Source organism: Hetaerina americana, unplaced genomic scaffold (genome assembly GCF_022747635.1).
Source record: "Hetaerina americana unplaced genomic scaffold, ioHetAmer1.1.p SCAF_8, whole genome shotgun sequence".
Taxonomy (NCBI): domain Eukaryota; kingdom Metazoa; phylum Arthropoda; class Insecta; order Odonata; family Calopterygidae; genus Hetaerina; species Hetaerina americana.
Genome location: NW_027287427.1, coordinates 16,845,824 through 16,866,239, shown reverse-complemented (window position 1 = coordinate 16,866,239; position 20,416 = coordinate 16,845,824). Strand labels below are relative to the sequence as shown.

The 20,416-nt window shown below is 38.1% G+C and overlaps 1 protein-coding gene across 1 annotated transcript in view; it reads right to left on the bottom strand.

Moving 5' to 3' along the window:
- The window catches only part of LOC139697824 (delta-sarcoglycan-like), a 389,418-nt gene that overhangs the window by 132,674 nt on the left and 236,328 nt on the right, over window positions 1-20,416 (bottom strand). Inside the window, exon 2 of the mRNA XM_071596680.1 lies at window positions 3,780-3,826. Coding sequence (XP_071452781.1) covers window positions 3,780-3,826 — 47 coding nt within the window. The remainder of the gene's footprint in view (window positions 1-3,779; window positions 3,827-20,416) is intronic.

The window sequence follows — 20,416 nt, the reverse complement described above, 5'->3', positions numbered from 1 at the left end:
CTAATTTGGATCCACTCGCAATAAAATTAAATTCCAACGCTGAAGATATTTCTCCAATATTGGGACTTTCATCGCTTCGTGAGCGACAAGTGGGGTCCGACTTCGTCACGTGACGGTTCTCGCTAATGCTCTTTTGCTCGAATCAGTTTCTCGTTTGTTTCCAGATTTTCTCGCTTAGTTTGCCATTGGCAGCAATGAGGTAGTCTAGTCACGTGCTAATTAGTACACTGGTGCTGCAAATCGACCAGGACGGAAAACAAGTGAAGGAACACCCACCAATGGCGAAACGTACTAAGTGGCAATGTAATTATTTCTTGTTAGCACTTATTTGTACCGCGTTCGTGTGCATTTCTTGTGACACCTACATCTGAAGATAAATGCCAAATTCAGCCTTATTTTGGATATTTGGAGTAGTTACTGCTTTGTACCTTTGGTTTATGTCCCGCAGATTTTATTTTCATTCATATTTTTTGCTCAATACTTTTATTTCATACTGAGCGAGTATTTTTCCTAAAGCGTGATCATTTCTCAAATTGCAGGAACGCATAAATATGTTATTCGGACATTGTGAAGGCATTAAAGCGAGAAAGTATTTACTTTACGCATGAGTGAGTCGCACGATTTTTGTTGTCTATTATTTGGCCCAGATTAAAAATCCAATTTCGTATACGGATGCCTCTTGGAAAAAGTCGTCTCCTGCCTGCAGAAGGGTATTTCCTGTTGTTGCAAGGCTTGGTTCGTGGAACTGCCAAAAATATTTTTCGCTGTCTTAGTATAACTCTTTAAGGTTGAGAAATCTTCGGAAAAGAAAGGAAAAATGTACTAATCGAATAATGTAGTAAATCATTAACGATATTATATCCCAAGTTACTGGTAGCAGGTATACGGATACCTGCCCCTCGTTTTGAATCATAATGTATGTATTTGTCGCAGGATTAGAAGCTTAAAGGCTATAACCTGCTTGTTGTGAAATTTGCTATATCTTGACCGCAATAATCTGAAAGTGAATATTTATAATTGTTTATAACTTCTGAGAAATATGCGTTATTACTTAATGAATCACAATGTTTAGCTGTTGCCAAACTTAAAATATAATACGAACATATAGCCTAAAGTTAGCAAACTATACAACGTATGATACAATCTAATAGATGAAATGTACATGAAAGACGAGCGTATTTCCTTGTCGGTTATTCACAATTGGAAATATAACACTGACGGGATTTAGCTGCATTAGTTGCGTTGTTATTCCATAATTATTATTATTATTATTATTAAAAATCCACGTGTGCTGATAGACAGTGTCAGGTGGCACACAACTCCCATGTAATCACAAAGGTAAAATCAGGCATTAAACAAAAGTGCACTTAAGGGGAACTTCAAAACACATCTCTTTCACAAAGCAAGAAAATCCCCATCTCATTAACATCAATCAATCAGCAAGAAAAAAAAGATAATTAAAAAAAATAATTGGTTACATATAATTTTACACCACACATCAGTCAAATTATTACATATATTTCATTCATGCAAAAACTATACTTACATCACAGGAGTTAATGGAACAATTATTTCCATGAAATATTTTTAGTCAAGCTTTAACAGATTATTAAAGTATCAGTTACGTATTTCATGTAGAAGTTTTTCCTGGCGTACAGTGAATATGAATTGTTAGTCCATATCTCTGTCATTAACCAATCTCTAGTCAGAACTTGAAATAAAATGCACCGCACACCTCTTTACAAGATCCATTCATTTTATTTCATTCTTTATTTAAGTTGAGGTGTGTTATCTTCGAAATGAGTTTACGGATGAACTAACGGATTTATGCATAATGCTTTGTTATGACTTTGTTCCTAATTAATGTGGTAATTTCTATTAATATAAAATTCAAGGGTAGACATTTATTTTTATTTCTTCGATAAGGAGTCGTGCATTACTGGAGCAGAATGTATTAAAAGTATTGTTTCTTTGGCTATTACTAATGAATAAAAGTCATTAGTTTACCTTTCGCTTTGCTCATTTTGACTTCGAAGCTGCCGTAGTAATTAAATCATTAACCTTCTCTTTACCTTACCCGTTGAAGTTCCCGGATAATTTCGGAACGCTGAAATTCATAACCTCTGCCGCACCTTTTTTTTGTACCATTCAATTGTAGAGAAAAATTCATAACCAGTTGGTGCAATTTGGGGCACGAGTTCCTCCATTAGTCTCGGGGGTACTTTAAATGCCCTGCCCTCCTTCCGAGGGGCTATTTCTCTTAATAACGAAATGGACCATCATCGTCCTTTCTTTCCCGAAGCTGTCTCCCTTTTCTCTCTCCCACTCACTCTCAGATGCGCTAGATGGAAAATTACTTCGGCCACAGATGTGGATGGAATCGGAGAAAACGTTATACAGTTTAAGAGTAACAGCTGCCGGTAGAAGATGGAATCGGGCCCAAAATTATTGCCTCAGCCGATTCCGTAAGTCAAACGTCCTTTCTTGAAACTGCTCGGGACCGACAAACCATGTCTTCATTCCCATTTCTCCTGTCCTATGTGTATTCCAGCTCAAACGCTGAGAAGTTTTATGTCATAGTTTTTTATGTAACTCTTCTCTTGTACATCTCTATATCATCCAACTCATTGTTTGTAGTTCAAACGATATCATTTCATCCGTTTCGAGATAATTAATAGCCACTGTCCAACACATTGATATGATAAAATTAGGCAACGCCTAGTTATTTTCGCTCAATCTAATATTTTTTCACATTCATAACATTCAGGAAAAAATTTTTCCGTAGCCATAAAATAAGGAAATAATTACTATGAATTCCTTATTACAACAGTCCCTTATTGCTATCATGCCTAAGCTTATGTCTTACGAACAAATGGGTGTGATTTTTATGCTCCCTTTAGCAGCTGGTATTTATGACCCATTTATCACCGAATAAAAAATGCGGAAAATATTTTTGGTTAATATTTACTCGAGTGGTGTTTTTTCTACCCTCTAACTGACCCCTCCCCCCCGAAAAGGCCATTCATAACAATGAGTTAAAAAGTAGGATATTAGCTTAATTACTTGCACTATGGAGCATACATACATTTTGATAATTCATAATGGAGCTCATCAGGCAAACAATCAATTTTGCTATAAATATTCCTGAAGAAACACTGTAATCACCCCTAAGGTTGGTTTGGTAGATGACGCTAGAGTTCACCCACTAAGCCCGTGTGAAATTCACACACCAGGGTGGGGGGCCAGTGCCTTTTACTCTGCCGGTTGCGCTTTCCTAGGAAGACCTGGTACCGAAAATATCACATAGCTTGGGTGGAGCTGCAGGTGCCCAGAGAGGCTTGCCCAGGGATCGAACCCGGGCCTGCAGTCAGTTCAACGCTCTACTCCGGTACAAGTGGTAAAAATATTGCTATGGATTCATAATTATTAGTTTACGTTCACATAATTACGTTTCCATTCAAAACACTCGGGTTTAACTCAAATTAATGGTAAATCTATAGGTTCTGAAATAGAGTTAGGAAAAACTAAGATGAAAAATATAATGAAATTGAGAATACAAAGTAACTTTCCACTGTCCTTTATTAGCGTACAACCGGTTTCAACGCTCAAGCGTCATCATCAGGTACGAGCGTTGAAACCGGTTGTACGCTAATAAAGGACAGTGGAAAGTTACTTTGTATTCTTAATTTCATTAAAATGAATTTCCACAAGGTTGAGCCAGAAACAATTGAATATGAAAAATATAATTTGCATATTTAAAAAAAATTGTCAATACTTACCCTGGTGTTCCATTTTTTCTAATCGATGGAGAAGGCTCTCGAGGTATCTGTAACAAAGAACATAAAATTATTATTACATCATCTTGAATTTTGATTTAACCAGATATTGGCATGAATTACATTTTACGGGAATGCTATTGTAATTGCGCCATTATCATGTTCATACAATAAGTTAGCGTAATGATATGGCCCATTTTAGTGACTTTAATTTATTAGATATTCTTCTTTCATCTCGCTTGTAGAAATGAAAATATTTTGGAAGGTATTTTTTTATAACATTTTGCTTTCAGTTTTTTACGATTCATAAATATTTTAACTATTCACCCAGTTTAAAAAGGTATTGTTCAGGACCTTGGAAAATATGTGCATATTATCCTTGTCAGTTCTACAAATAGTTCATAGAACTAGTAGTATCTTCAGGTACATTGTCTCCTACCTGATGTTCAATGCACTAAAACGCATTTGTAAGTTACAAATAAATCTGTGAAAAATTGCAAATTTGTTTTTCTTATGTTGTTAGTTGAATATTATGAATCAGTATCACAAATGTAGAACAGTTTTGGTAATATCTAGAGCGCGGAAGACATTATTAATCGGCCAACTGAAAAGAGAAGGCGCCTCCTCTCTTCTTAACGATCCCATTAGAGAAGGGGAAGGGAGAATTTATAAGGTATATTTTCGTTAACCGTTCACGTCCAGGTGACGGCAACCTGGGGACGGTAGGGTAAATAACCGTCACAGAAATAATGCGAAAAGATGTAAAATAGAAATCATTTTGTATTCGAAGAGAATGATACCGCATCAATAATGTTACTTACTGAAAGCTTTGCACATACTAGAATTCTTATGAAGCTCGAACTCACCCTCCGACCTCATGAAACCGTCATTAAGCAAAAACAAAGAGAAGGAGATGTTTGAGGGTGCAAAATCTGGTTTTCTTCGTGAATCTTATAGTTTTAGTAGATGGCCTACTTCCTGAGGAAAGCATTGGGGAGGTATTATAGAAAACGTACAGGGTATGGCCTGCTGGGACAAAAGAAGTCCGGAATTCCCACTCTGAAGTGAACTTGGCTGCAGTATTGATGCACGTGTACGCTGAGTTTCGAGCACGCCGGCAAAAAATGCACGCGCGTGCTCCCCGCGCGTCCTCGCCTTCATTTTGTTTTGGGGTGCGGGGAATATGGAGCATTGGGGGAAGAATGGGCCTCCCTTTGGAATCACCGACGCCTCTTCGTTTCGTTTCCACCCTCACCCTCTACTCCTAGGCACATAAAAGAGCTTCCCTGCCCAAGGTTCCGCCTGCCTACTCCCTAAAGCCTCCCGGCGACTTCCTCTCCGGCGACACCAGCCAACCACGCCCACCTTCCTCGCCGCCCCCCTCCGACCCGCCTCCGCCGTCACCGCTCTGGACCCTCGGAGTTCCTCTCCCTTCGCCAACGACGACAGGGAGGGTGGACTCGTGGAAGCCTGGCAGATGGCTTTGCCTCCGAGTCGTACAATGAATGTTGGGGCTGTCAAACCCATTTTGGTAATGCAATCGCGCAGCAGAGATGGGAACGCATTGGGTGGCTTCCTAATGGCGCAGTATGGGTACTTCCTTCTCACCGAATTGTTTGGTCGACGACGGCGCGTTGACGTCATTGTTGCGCACAAACACTCGCATTTCTTGTTTTTTTATTACGGTCGGCACGTATCGCAATTGTTTTCTCACTCGTTTCCTATTTGGCTTCTTTAGTTTTTGAATAAAATACGAAATAATAATCTGATATGAAAAAAAGCCGCAGGGCCTTTCCTAGTTCTAAACAATAGAAAAGTATAACGCTCGAAAATGATTCTAAAGACTAGCCCACTTTTTCCCATTTTCTCTTCAGTGTTTATGCCTCCGTATTTCAAACTAGTCGAGTATCCAGACTTGACAATGGTTAAATTATTTTGCGTCCTACGCACGTTTTCGCAGGTCATTCTGCAAAATAAACTGCTCAATGGACAGAGCAGTTTTCAGGAGTGCGTCACATTACGTGGATCAGGCTAAAATGATGTATGGTACCATAAGTAATTCTATATCGCATTTATGAAACTCTGATTCAGATAATTTATCTAAATAGTATAACGAATGATACTATCTGTCTTTTCACTGGAAAAGGTAATTATCCGAGGAAATAGCATTACGTATAAATGTCAACACTTTTTATGAAGGATTGTTTTTCTAGTGAAATAATGATGTTAATTAAAATTATGTGACAACGCACATGGTTATTTATCTTTGTCAGTAAAATTAAATATCTTGTAGCATAAAAGAACATTAAGCATTTTTTTAGGCGATTGAATTGATGAAATGCCGAAGACTTTGGGGAGGACGCCAGTCAAGCAAGGAAGGGGTAGTAAAAGAATAGATTTATTGAATTGAATGAAGGGAAGAAGGAAGTGTGTGGAGATTTATGTTCCGGTAGTACGGTTCATTATGTTGTGGGGTATCATGTTTTGTCTCCTCAGATGAGACTAATAAAAAGGAGTGCACGTTTCGTGTCCATGCAAAATATAACTTAAAAGTAGGCTTGCAAATAAAATAAAAATTGACTATGAGAACTTACATTGTGAGTATTCAAAATACTTGTTCACCATAATCATTGAATGAAATTATATTGTGATGGATATTAATTATAACAGGTAAATAATTTAACGCTGCATGCATGAAATTTAATTATTACTTTTTACAAATGGCAAACAGTTATCAGTATTTACCTCGTATTTTATTTACAAGGCATCTAAAACCCTCAATTTTATCTCTAAAATTGATGTCAAAACCCAGAATTTCACCGGTGATTAACTAACCACGTGTCATACATCTTATTTTCTAATCACCTGATGTTATTTTATATCATGAAATATATTAAAATATTGGCCATTTATCAACTTTTGTACGTTTCTATTGCCAGATTTTTGAAGATATCTCATTTGTCGTAAACTTGAAAATTTTTAAAATTATTCGTCTATTTCCCACAAGCTAGCCGACCATTTTTTTCATTATAGTAGAGGATGACGATTTATTCCATGTGTTTAGTCCCGGAACAGTCTGAATAAATCATTGTAGTAGAGTTTATTTTGTGAAGCAAACACGGGTCTTATGAAGGCATCTATAGACGGAATTTCTACCGTTCTCATGCGTCCAAATCCCCACGAGCAGCCAGTAGAGCTTTTTCCACCAGACCTGGATGCTTAAATGGGGCAAGTGAAATGGGCTTAGCCCCGCAATTTCCCAAACAACCGATTGCAGGGAGCGAGGGAAGCGGCCGCATGCCGGCCGAGGACGGCGCTGCCGCTGGAGGAAGTGATCCAAACGAGAATATTTCGCGTGACCGCAGCGGCGCTTCGTGGGTTCGGCGAAGGTCTTAGTCTCCGTCAGCCCCTCGCGGTGGAGCGGGCTCAACCCCAGACTGGGCAAAAGTGCGATTAGGTGTGGATCCATCTTCCCTCTTGACCCCTTCCCCTGCCAGTGGCATTGCGAGCGGTGAAAGGGGTGGCCGGAGAGGGTGAGCTATCCGGCACTTGGGCTGGCTTTGGAAGGTAGCAAACGAGGCATTGTAGCGCGAGTCGCTGGGCCGGAAGGAAATGCCTTTCCTAGCCTATTCTCCCCGTCGTTGTCCCGGTTTACTTTTATTGCGGTGGCCACATCTTTTACACGGCATTGTTCTCCCGTCACGCGAAAGCGCCATGAGCGAGGGTAAAATTATCCCAACTTTCTAAATAATTTGTCATGGCCATTCATTTCCTTGATCTTCGCTAATGAGGGCCCTGCAAGTATTGCACTTTTGTGCAAACATGCAAAAACTGGCATATTTTAGTTGATGATACAATTTTTCTATAATTCCAAAGCCTTATATCTTATTTGGACTGTTCTCTTTTATTAGGCGTTAAAGCTGAAGGTTAAGTAGGTGTTATCGACATATTCTGGTCACAAATTGTGATAAACCAAAAAGATATCTTTGAAGTACAATCAAAGAGCCGCTATTATCGAAAGTGTTAGCGCTGGGCGTTATATTTCGAAATAGTTCGATTCTTCTGGTAGCCCAGATCTACTTTTTACAATATCGTGGTTCAGTATAATGCTTCAAAGAAGTCTGGGGAAGGAGGTTCTGCTTATCCACCAAGATTATCTCATTCGAGGAAACGCGTGCGTGTCTGGATTTATGTGCCGCACTCTATGTGTGAATGTATATATACATATATATAGTATAACATATTATTACATATTATTATTAGGTAATCTACCGGTTAAGGTAGGTTTTAGGATGGACAACATTACTAATTCAACAATTTGTGACCCCCAGCAAAACACAACATCCCTCTTTACATCAAGTCCCCCTTCATCTCTGAGTACTTTCTTCCTCCCTTCATCCCGTCCAACATCCCTATCCTGTTCCTTCCCTTTCCTCTTTTGCCCAACATTCTACCCTCTATCACCGTCTTCAACAACCCACTGCCGGTCAAAACCCCCTTCATCCACTTTTCCTGCCTCCATAGGATTGCTCCCAACAAACCCCTGTCCTCGCCCACCATTTCAAGTACTTCCTCATTTGTTTTCTTCTCTGTCCATTTCACCTTCTCCATTCTTCTCCACACCCACATTTCAAAAGCCTCCAGTCTACGTCTATCCTCCTGCTTCAATGACCACGTTTCCGCGCCGTACATAGCTACGCTCCATATCAAAATTTTTACGAGTCTTTTCTTAACATCCTTACTCAAAGTCCCCGTCATCAACTCCCTCCTCCTCGTGAAAGCTTCTTTGCCTAGCGCAATTCTTCTCCTTACGTCCCTACTACTTTGACCGTGTTGGTCCAAAACACTACCGAGATACGTAAACTTTTCTACCTGCTCTAGTTTTTGCCCTCCTATTTTAATGTTAAGCTTAGCCTTTTCCTTTCTAGAAAATCACATAACCTTTGTTTTATTAGTATTTATTCTCATCCCATACCTGTCGCACTGACTTTCCAATTTACTCAGCAATGCTTGCAGCCCCTTGGCTGACTGACAAACTAAAGCTTGGTCATCAGAAAACCTAACTGATTTTACGAATTCCCCGCCCACTTTCATTCCTACCTCGAGTTCTTCCCATGCCTCTTTGATCATTTCCTCTGCATACAGGTTGAACAGCAATGGTGATAATGGGCAACCCTGCCTCACACCCCTTCCTAACACTGCCCATCCTGACTCCCCGTTTCCCACCCGCACCTGAGCAGTCTGAGACATGTACAGGTTGCGGATTAGCCTCCTTTCCCTCCAGTCTATTCCTATTTTCTGCAATATACTCATTAGTTTTTCCCAATTCACTCTATCAAACGCTTTTTCGAAATCTACGAAACAGGCAAATACCTCCTGGTTGTGTTCTATATTCCTCTCGATTAATAATCTCATTACTGCAATGGCATCACGCGTACCTCTCCCCTTCCTAAACCCAAACTGATCATCCCCTAAGTAATCATTTGCCCTACTCCCTATCCTTTTGTTTATGATCCTGAGAACAACTTTAGCTGCGTGGGATATCAAACTAATTGTCGTGTAGTCCTCACATGACGTGGCCTTTACCTTTTACGGAATAGGAACTAAAACTGATCTCACAAAGTCTTCCGGCCAGATTCCCTCCTCATATATACTACGGATCAGCCCATATAGCCTCTTCCTCCCACATTTTCCTAAGCATTTTAAAAGTTCCACGGGAATGTTATCTACCCCCACGGCCTTATTTAGTTTCATATCACTTAATGCCCTTTCTATATCATTGTCTAGTATGCCTGGACCTAAGATGTTATCCTCTACGTAATTTTCTTTTTCAATGTCTAAATTTGTTGGTCTGAGTTCCTTACTATACAGTTCTTCTATATGCTCCTTCCATTTCTCTTGGATCTTTCCTCCGTCAACTATTACCTTACCCGCCCTATCTTTAACTGTTAGTATAGCTCTTCCTTTCTTACTTCCCGATAACGATTTAACTTTGCTGTACAGCGCACCGATTTCACCCTTCCTCTGGAGACTCTATATCCTCGCACTGCGTCTTCCACCAGGCTTCTTTTGCTTTATTTGTTGCCCGCCTCAATTTATTGTTTAATTCTTTGTACTTCATTTTGCCTAACTCTGTATTTACATTCTTCCATTTTCGCCGCTCATCCATCTTTGTAATCATCTCATCCGTGATCCATGGTTTCCAAGTCCTTTTAGCGTTAACGGTTCCAATAGTGTCTTTTGCGGCTTTAAACAACCCTTTTTTGCTCATTTCCCATTTTTCCTCGATAGTTATAAGCCCTTTACCATCCTCCATGATTTTCTCTGCCGCCTGTTTGTATTCCTTCCTTTTCAACCCATTTAATGCTTCTACATTCCATTTTCTAACTCGCCGCCCCTGTCCTATCTTTTTGAAACGTACGCTACATTTCATAACAACTAAATTGTGGTCTGAGTCCGCATCCGCTCCCGGGAAGCTGTGGGAATTTTTCACACTGTTCCTAAACCTGTGTCTAACCAGGATATAATCTAGCTGATATCTTCCTGAGTCACCTGGCATTTTCCATGTATACCTGCGTCTTTTGTGGTGTCTAAACCAAGTGTTGGTGATGACTAACCCCTGTCTCCTGCAGAACTCAACTGCTTTCTCCCCGCGGTCATTCCTCGTGCCTAAACCGTAGTCGCCCACCTCATCACCATCTCTTCCTTCACCTACCGTCGCATTCCAATCCCCCATCACAATCAAATGTTTCCCTGCGGGAATAAACGCGATTATGTCCTCCAACTGATCGTATATCCTATCGACCTCTTCTTCCTTATGGTTGCTCGGTGGCATGTATACCTGAATAATAACCAAGTTCGTCGGTTCTGCTTTTATCTCTACTAGTAATAAACTATTTGTTACCGTCTCCATGTTGACTACGCTTCTTCCTACCTCCTCATTTAATACTATGGCAACCCCTCATTGGCTCTCGTCCCCACCGCTGTATATTATTCTATACTTATCACTCCAGTAATTCCCGCTATCTTTCCATCTCACCTCGCATAGACCTATAATATCTATATTTCCCCTTTCCATCTCTCGCTTAACATTCTCCAATTTCCCTGTCCTCATCATTGTCCTAACATTCCACTTTCCTATTCTAACTAATTTGGTCTTCTTCTCCTGCGTCTTCTGTCCTGCTGCTGCTAGTTTTCCCTTGCAATGGTTTCGTGGGATGACGACCGCGGAAGCCTTGCCTCCCCCGCTGCCGGGCACGACACACGGCCGATTGGGCCGAGCCCCGTGGTTGCCAGGACTCAAAATATCTCTATTGTCCATCACATTGCTCTTGGGAATGATAATTGAGGTGGTTTCCCGTTGCCTTCCTCAATAGTGTTTTTAACGTGACACCATCACTTACTGGCCGCCCCACTGGGGTCAGACGCCATTGCAGCCGCCTCACTGAGGAACAGACGCTGCGTGGACTACCTTTCGTCTGGCTCCTAACCTTCGACCTTTCTGGCATGGGTGACCCGACCAGGAGCAATTTTTATTACTCCCTCCAGCACAGCTCTAGGGGTCATCAGAACGCACAAGCCCTTCCACCACGTCAAGGTTGGAGTCCGGGAAGGACCCCCATATATATATATATATATATATATATATATATATATATATTAATATATATATATATATATATATATATATATATATATATATATATATATTGGGGTCCTGGTATTTTAGGGGTAGAGCGTTGGACTTCTCAGCGAAGGGCCCGGGTTCGATTCGCATCTTCAGCTCCACCCTAGTTTTTTTTGGGTACCACATCTTCCTGGCAAACCATAACCAATAAGTCGTTGCGGAAGGAACTGGCCTCCTACCCTGGTGCGTTAATTAAAGACGTTGTTGGGGTTATGGTTTTTATAAAATTTTTTCCTGTGTATATATAATTAATGTCTATATGATGATGATGAAAAGATATGTATCTTAAGCAATTTACATGCATCCAGTTTCGGTTAATTCATTCAATTTTTATTCATATTTCTGTTTAAAATTTTACAAACTCCTACCAAATGTGATAGGATTCCTATATACATCACGAAATATGCAAAATGGGTGAAATAATTTTAATTTAATTGATTTTATTTATTTTTACTGGTCACAATAGATGGATTTTTTGCAAATATGATGACTCTGGAGAACATGTAAAATGTCCGTACTGTCAAAGACTTTCCCAAGGGGTATTTTTTTAAAAAAAAAGCTAAGTACACTTATTTGTACTTTGTTAGGTACACGTTAACACATCGGTGCCACCACGAAATCTGAATAGGTTTTCGCCGCACTAACATGAAAATTTTCCTACTTTGGTTTTAGTGAACCTTCCAATTTTCTAGAGGCATCTCAGAAAATTTAACCATTAAACGAATTTATGTATTTAAAAAATAATATTATATTCACATTTTTTTCCATTAATATTACAGAGAAAATTAAATTCCTATGTTAACCTGTGTAACAATTGTGGGTTGCAAAGATGCCTTCATGGCTCTAGAGAAATGTGAGTAAACAAAATTATGAATGAGAAAGAGAATAGAATAATTTTTTCTAAAATATTTTAGAATACGTGTATGGTTCATAATTTATTTGAATCATTGTGAACACAAAATATTTATATGTTTAAAAAGTGTTCGCTTTGATTATTTCGTTTCGTTAATTAGTGTTCGGAACTGGTTGTCATTTTGCTTTCACCAGTCTTGTTATGCTTAAGGTGTATTGTATAACACTTTAGTCCTCATCAATATCTATTTAATTTTCAGCGTAGTCCTTTATCTGATTCCCTTTAGATGCAATTTAGAAACTGGTTTTTTTCAGAGGGCATAATTTAGTAAGGTACATAAACACTTCAGTTCATAACTTTCCGCATAAACTTAATCACATCCATTATCCAATGATTTGATTAAGCTCTTAGTTTAAAATTTTTCCTCGCCAAAAAAACTTCTGCTGTTCGTCGTGTTTGAGAATTAATTAGGTTTGTTAGAAAGTTTTCAGAAAAAAAGAACGATAGATCGAAATGATATTGAACAAACTAATCTACCTAGAGAGCCTTTATAATTCACACTCCCTCCGTGACCTTAATATCTGCTTAATCCACTCGAAGCTCCTCACGGCTTCTTTTTATCGCATTTCACTTGCCTTATCCATCGCGGCAAAACAAGGCGCACGTATGGATGCACTCAACCTCCATTTGCGTCCCTTCCTGTGTCTTCCGGACTTATCAGAGGCGATGGCAGCACCTGTTGCGTTTAGTAATTTGCAAACGAGGACTGAAATGCAAATAGTTCTCGTGGTTCCCTTTCCAACGGTTCCCCCTTCACTACGCCTCTCTCATTCCCGCTATCTACAATTTTTTCTCAATTCTTCGTCCCCTTTTTCCATCCATGCGTCTTCACTCCTTTACGCTTTTCCCTAAAACAATACTTCTTTTTTATATAAACGGGGGTAAACGCCAAATGACTCGAGTGAGTGATAGTTGGGAGTGTTAAGTAATTTGGTGCAAATAATTTAATATTTCTCGTCTCATTCCGCAAAAATTCGATCTCGTCTTATTTTTTTAAATTAGGGTTTCCCCACTCTGCTTAGTTTTTTCATTCGTTCACTTTGAATTACTTTTTTTCCTTTTTCTTCATTTGTCTCTTGACTCCTTAATAGTAAGTACCAAAATCCTAGAACTCGTCGAAAAAAACTTTTCGGATTGATATAATAACTCCCTCGCGCTTCGGAGTGTGGCCATGTGGATAATTGCCTTCCTCTACCCATTTTGTCCCTCCCCAGTTCACCGTCTTTCTTGAATATTCATCAAGGCCAAAGGGAATTTATGGTAAAGTCTTGTTTTTTTTATTTGATTCGTTGGTGATTTTTCCTTGATGTAATGACCACCTGACAGTTATTTTTGTAAGTCATATTTTCTTTCATTCCCCCGCACAAGATTAAAACTGACGGATTTGAAAAGGAGTCTTTTCTGCGTCACGTGATTATCTTTTAAAAGAGTTCCTTGGTTGGCTGTCATAAGTCAATTAGTTATGCTAATGTGCTAATTTCAGCCTTCTTTTATTGACATTTATGTGAGGGTGACGGAATAAATGATCGAATTTCTGGCGCGGGAAACTCTTCATTTCCCAAAATAATGTTATTTTATCAACCCAAATTCTTTGTGGGTCACAGGAAAGACAATTGTTAGTTGAGATATCATGTTCAAACGAAATAATAATTTTAACATGGTGGGTTATATAGAAAAAATATATGTAGTAATTATTTCTAAAATAGGAAGCTGGGTGAAGCTGTGATTGACCCAGATAACCTGTCTTTTTCATATGTTAACCTGGTTTTTCTGCTATGAAATAAAAGCTTACCAACATGTCACTGGAGGTGACTTAATGCTCTAAAAGTCAACAATGGACTGGGTTTTTTATATATAGTAGAAAACGAACTGGCAGGTAATGTATAGCAAACTTCACTACGATGATTACAGTTGACATACTTAAAGCGGAATCGATTTATTTGTTTGACATTTTCTGATATAATTCGGAAAAAATACATTTATAAAAATTGTTTTTGTCAGCAAATATATTTTCGAACGAATCACATATGACACAATAAATTTTTAATAATTCGAGTGTTCATTGATATTTTTATTGTAAAGACATCATTTTCTTTAGAATAATTAATAATGAGTTCTTATTCCTGAGTCCTGAAGGGTGGCTACATGTTTTGCAAAAGAAAAAAAATTATTTTCCTCGGCATAGACGTATTAAACTACTTTATTGCCATCAAGGATAAACTTTTCTGCTTTCATCAACAGATATTAAATATGAAAATATGATTAGATACGTGTGTTGTTTCGGTTAGAAGTACAATATTTCTAGTTCTATACGCAACGTTGTCAGACATGATAGCACATTCGTACAAACAAAATCGTTATGTATTTACTTATGTTTTCAATGAAATAAGAAAATCGTTAGTATTTTCCCTGTTAAATTCGGTGTGAAGAAGGAATTAAGCAAAAATATGGTCATTAATGCTTATGGTGCTTATAGTTTGATAAAGGTGGAGAAGGATTGTCACCTTGACTGTTTTTTAAAAGTACGATAAGGAATTTGAAAAGGAGAAAAAAATTCAGCAGATTTATTGCATTATTGCCTCAAAAATAAATAGAGACCTTTTAATTTCTGAGGCAATTATGCTAATGACTTAAACTATGTAATCTTGTGTTTAGGTGATTATGTCATTTGATAAATAGACTATAAATATTTTTTATGATGGAATCGAATTAGGTTATTTGCAAAATTTGACAGATAACTTTTTTAATATCGGCTTCCGTTTTTGAGTATGTTTCGCCGTGAAAAGGTCATTTTCAATAGTGTTTTTCAGTTTACTTTATTATAAAGAAATAAATTTTAATTTGAGAAACATATTCCTTGATTGTAAAGCTACAAGTCAACCATCACTAATGCAGTTTCCGTATATATAGACATACTATAAACCTGGCGTAAGGGAATGAATTTGGCTCTCCCAAAAATACCTTCGGTTAATTTGGGAAGGAATTTCTACCATGGAATGCCAAAATGATCTTCAACAACGCAATTATTCCCATTCCAATCAACAGCGGAAATACAAAGATTGTTTCGCGGAGTCTACCTTCCATGGTCGCCAACCATTCCTTGTTAAAGCCTTTGTCTTAACATTACTCGGTTTAATTTACATGCGCAGCGAGATTTCTTCTTCACATCTTTAAAGTTTCCCCTCCGTAAGTAAAATTTGATTAATTCAGATCTACCTTTTGGTTTTCAGAATCCATTACCAAGAATCTTTCGAAAATCCCTGCCGCCCTAATTTGCCTCCAATTACTCTAGAACTATTCAATTTCTTGGGATTCCAAATATTAATTCGTCTCCTTTCATCTGCCTTCTGTCTTTGAGACAAGCCAGACTTGAAAAAGGATTCTCTTGGTGAGTCGAGTTTGTGTTCCTTTGTTAGCTTTCCTTTTGGCATGCCATAGTCTTTTTCGTTTAGGTAAATTTGAGAGGTGAATCATGCTCGTTACAAAGAGAATAATATGGAGATGATTTCCTAAAAATTATACTACTCCTCAGTCCTTCCACATTTATTTTGGGTCTGGAGCATTATAATGGAAATATTTTGTCCCAGATTGCTTGATGGATGTATTCTTAGGTATCAACGTTAACACTCTTCCTGAGCGAGCCGTCAGAATAATGTCTAAGATGTGTTTCTTAGTTACATTAGTTTAGTTCATTGAAGTGAATTTTAGTGAGCTAGCTACAAAACTTTGTGATGTAGTTAAAATATATTTTCATCAGAGTGTAAATAATGTGTAAAAATGTTTTTCGTTTGCTAAGCCATGAGTAATTAAAGTAGAGGTAATAAACTGGTCAAAGAATTGACGACTGAATTAGTGTAAATATTTTTCATTACACCTTAAATTATTAATGAAAATCTTTCATGACATAATAAGAGCATGCGGAGAATATTTTCTTTTACAATGGGCTTTAATAAAACGGGTTGAAAAATTATTACGCTTTTCCTGTATTACACCTGAGCGGGTAACTATTAAATATTGAACAACGATCTGAAAAATACACCGTTCCTATATAGCGCATCTTATCATTTGACATTTTAAACTTAATTGCTTAAAAACTATCTTAATCTATCATGTACAGGCCTCTACGACTGTTAAGTATGTATTAGTATTCTTGAAAACCTCATGCCACTGACTTGTGAGGTTTTAAACAAAAAATTATGGAAATTTGAAATTTAGCCAAATCCGGAACATGTTGTTTAAAATATTTAGGTAAAATCTGGTAAGCCAATAAAAAATGGTAAATTTTTCTTCAGGAGTGGACCATTTGGGGATTGAAGATTCCATCACAGGAAACAATCGAAATAGCTTTCTTGCTCCGGCAGGATTGGACACTTTGTTCTGGCGGACATTTCTTCACCCTTATAACAAATCCAATCTTTTCTTCTACATTAAATACCAAGTATCCAACTACTTATTGAATATTTGTTCATCTTACCATAAAGTTCCTGTCGGAATGGACTCCAAAACGAATTTCACTCGTTTTACTACCCAAACTTACTTTATAAAAATAGTAGTATTTCCTATGTTTTGATTTGCGCGTGTCTGTGTACGTAGGAAAATAAATAATCCCACAAGAGCAGTTTAACTCTTTTTACCTCGTGAATAAAATAATTCTGTTTATAAATTTAGAATTTCCCCCGAACTGATGGTATGGATCGTATTAATGAACCACTTATTACTTATTTATTTATGACTAATGGATTTCTTTAAAGATACCGATTGCTAATTTAAATAAATGTTATAGCATAAAATTAACCCCAGTTGACTAACGGGTAGCAAACTGAAGCGCACCAATTAGTGTATTTTCACTGATTAATTATTAACAATATTTTGCTCCTTGACGTCACATATAAACTATGATTTAGATTTAAATATTGTCACTTATAAAACGCGATGAACATGATGCAATTTAAAGTGCTCCATTGAATCCAACGTAATTATTTATTATTACCAGGATAAATGAATAATCCTGTGAGCAGACCGATGGACCATAGATCATTGCAAGTAATCTACAGCAGAGAGGCCGTGCACACTGCGTTTGAAAGAACACTGTACTAGTGAGCTCATTATTTTAACACTACCATCTAGATGTCGTAGCAAAAAATATGTGACGTTGTTATCCAAGTCGCTATTAAGGGCTTGAACCAAAAACGAGCTCCCTTGTCATCAGATATAAAATAAGGCGGCATAATTCAATAATATAACGTTTACACATTTAATAAGAGAACGTTTACATTTGAAATTACGTCTTCAAATCACGTTCCGTGTGGAAATTAACGGGGCAGAATTCCCCAAAAAAGTATGATAGGAGATAATCTGCGTGATTCAGGCGAGAGTATACACAGAAGGAGAAAACTGGTGGGAGGGTCTCGCGACCTTTTGTGCTCGCGTTTGCTTTTGCAGCCATACGGATGGTCTGCTCGCGAAGATTATTTCGGAAACAAAGTGACCTCTGCATTTGTACATTTTTATCATGTACCCGACAGGAGGGAAGCTCAAACGAAGTTTCACGCCCTTCCGAGGCAGAGATACTTCAGCGAGTGAAGACGGATGCGAAAGCTTTAATTTGTTCCGTACTTTTATAAACTGGTCAACGTTGACATGAGTATCTCTAATGCCTGTAAATGCTGTGGCTGACTCCAATTCAAATATTTAATTCCCCATTACTACCACGAGCATCGCTCGTGCAAGTTGTGGCTATGCAGGAAATTTACCAGCCGTAAATGGATGCGGTTTATCACTTGGAATGCTGGGAAATTGCCATGATTCATAGCGGAGCGTCAGATTGTAAACAGTGGAATTGCCATTCAACGAAAAAAAAGAGTGGACGCTAGCGGGACATAACATTCACCGCTAATGCGTCTTCCGGTTATCCTTTGCTGCATTTCCTGCGAACAACTGTTCCTCCGACAAATTGCTAATTTTACGGGCCAGGTACGAGTAGAAATTTGACTCTGAACTAGAGACATTTCTTAAAATTCTCTTTTGCGTACATCGGGATTAAATAATTATTTTCCTTTTGCACCATTCTCTTGAAGGTGAACGTGTGTGGCCTCAATATTCTCTTCAGCTTCAAATTAGCCTCTAATTTAACTTGTTTAAGTGGAATTAAGTTTATGCTTGGCTAAGTTTGTACAGTGTGTTAACAGTGCTGCATAGGTTACATAATAAAAAATATTTACTTGGCGTAAATGTGGGAAGATTAAATTTGTGATTCCGTTAAAAGCAATAAGCAAAATATTAAATAATAAATAAAAAATAAGCATTTCCCGTGGAACATACAAAGTATCTTCACCAATTGATACATGGTATGAAAGACTTCCACCAATTAATATCTGAGACAGTATCTTATAAAATTGCGTTAGGTATGTACTGATTATTCTCACATCTCTAACAAAATAACCTCATAGATCGTAAACGGAACTACGTTTTTAACGCAAAATTATACGATTGACGTGACAATTTTCAAGTAAGGAGATAGGGCACTAGTTGATAATTATAGACCGGTTATTATAAGCTTGACGTCAGTTGTACGCGAACTATTAGGAAAGATAATGGCTGATTATCTCTGAGATTTTAGGGAGAGTGAGAATTGGTTGTGCAGTCACCAATATGGTTTTAGAAAAGGGCTATCCCCAAAGCTTCCTCGTTTGTTTTCTTTACAATCCACTTCACCTCTTCCATCTTTCTCCACACTTGAATTATGAACATTAATTGTCATAATTTTTTAGGTTACCTTAGCACGTGGTAACGCTCACTACGACGTGACAAAGATTAGAAATTTTATGGTCTAAGATCACCTAAACAATAATTAAATTTGTGGGTTTTACCTAAGAAAATCGTAAATCGATGTTAATAATAGGAGTGTCGAGTCTTTCTGAACCTTGAACATCAGTTTTTCCAGAGTCATCACTACCCGTATCTAATGACTTCCGTTTTTAACCTGAAATACCCTGAAATGGTTTTTCCTTCGAAAACTAATTGGTGAAAAGCTGCCCGAAAAGATTAATTTGCTAACATAATTAAAGTTAAGGAAATTTTTTAGGAAAATGAATGTCCGTCGATGCGTTGAAAATTACGAGGCATCTTCGTTAAGTAATAGCCGTTTGCTTATATTTAAATATTGGCGCTTCAGAACACAGTTTTACTCCTGCAGCGCCATCTATTAATTCATTGAAAAGCTATAACAGCATTTTTTTGTTTCAGAAGTCGTTTGTTTTTCTGTGCATGCAAACAACAATGCCCGCGACAATCGTTCATCCCGCCAGCTGTGAAGAGCGTTCTGTCACACGATTCTTGAATGCAAAAGAATTGTCGGCTGCTGAAATACATCGGGAGTTATGCTTAGTTTATGGACCTACAGTTATAAGCGAAGGAAAGGTTTACCTCCACCACCATGGTGCTGAGATTTTAAAAATGGACGAACAAATGATGAAGAACGAAGTGGCAGGCCCAGTATTCTGACCGATGACATTGTTTCGCAAGTGGAACAAAAACTGCGATGTGATCGTCGATTGACCATTTGTGACCTGAACAATTTCCTCAACTTGGACGCAATACTGGCTACAATAATCTCACGGAAAACCTCGGATACCACAAATCGGGTACCAAAAATGCTCACCGAACACCACTAAGAGCATAAAAAAGGCCAGTGGACGAGAGTTTTTCGACTTTGACCACCCACCGTACAATCCTGACCTTGCACCTAGCGACTACTTCCTCTTCTTGTACTTGAAACAGTGAACAACGTTTCGAAACCGATGAGAAACTCAAAAAAGGCGTTGTTATTTGGTTCAACTCTTATGCTTCTTATACTTAAGGCGAGCTTCTGTGCAGAGGGGTTAGATGAAGCTGGTGCAGCGGTACAAAAAATGCTTAAAAGTGAATGGCGATTATGTAGAGAAGTAAAGTAGGGTTGTAGTTAACTAAAAGTGCCAATAAAATGTTTTTCATATGAGTATTGTTTTTCCTTTGACCAAACGGCCCTTACTTTATGAGCAC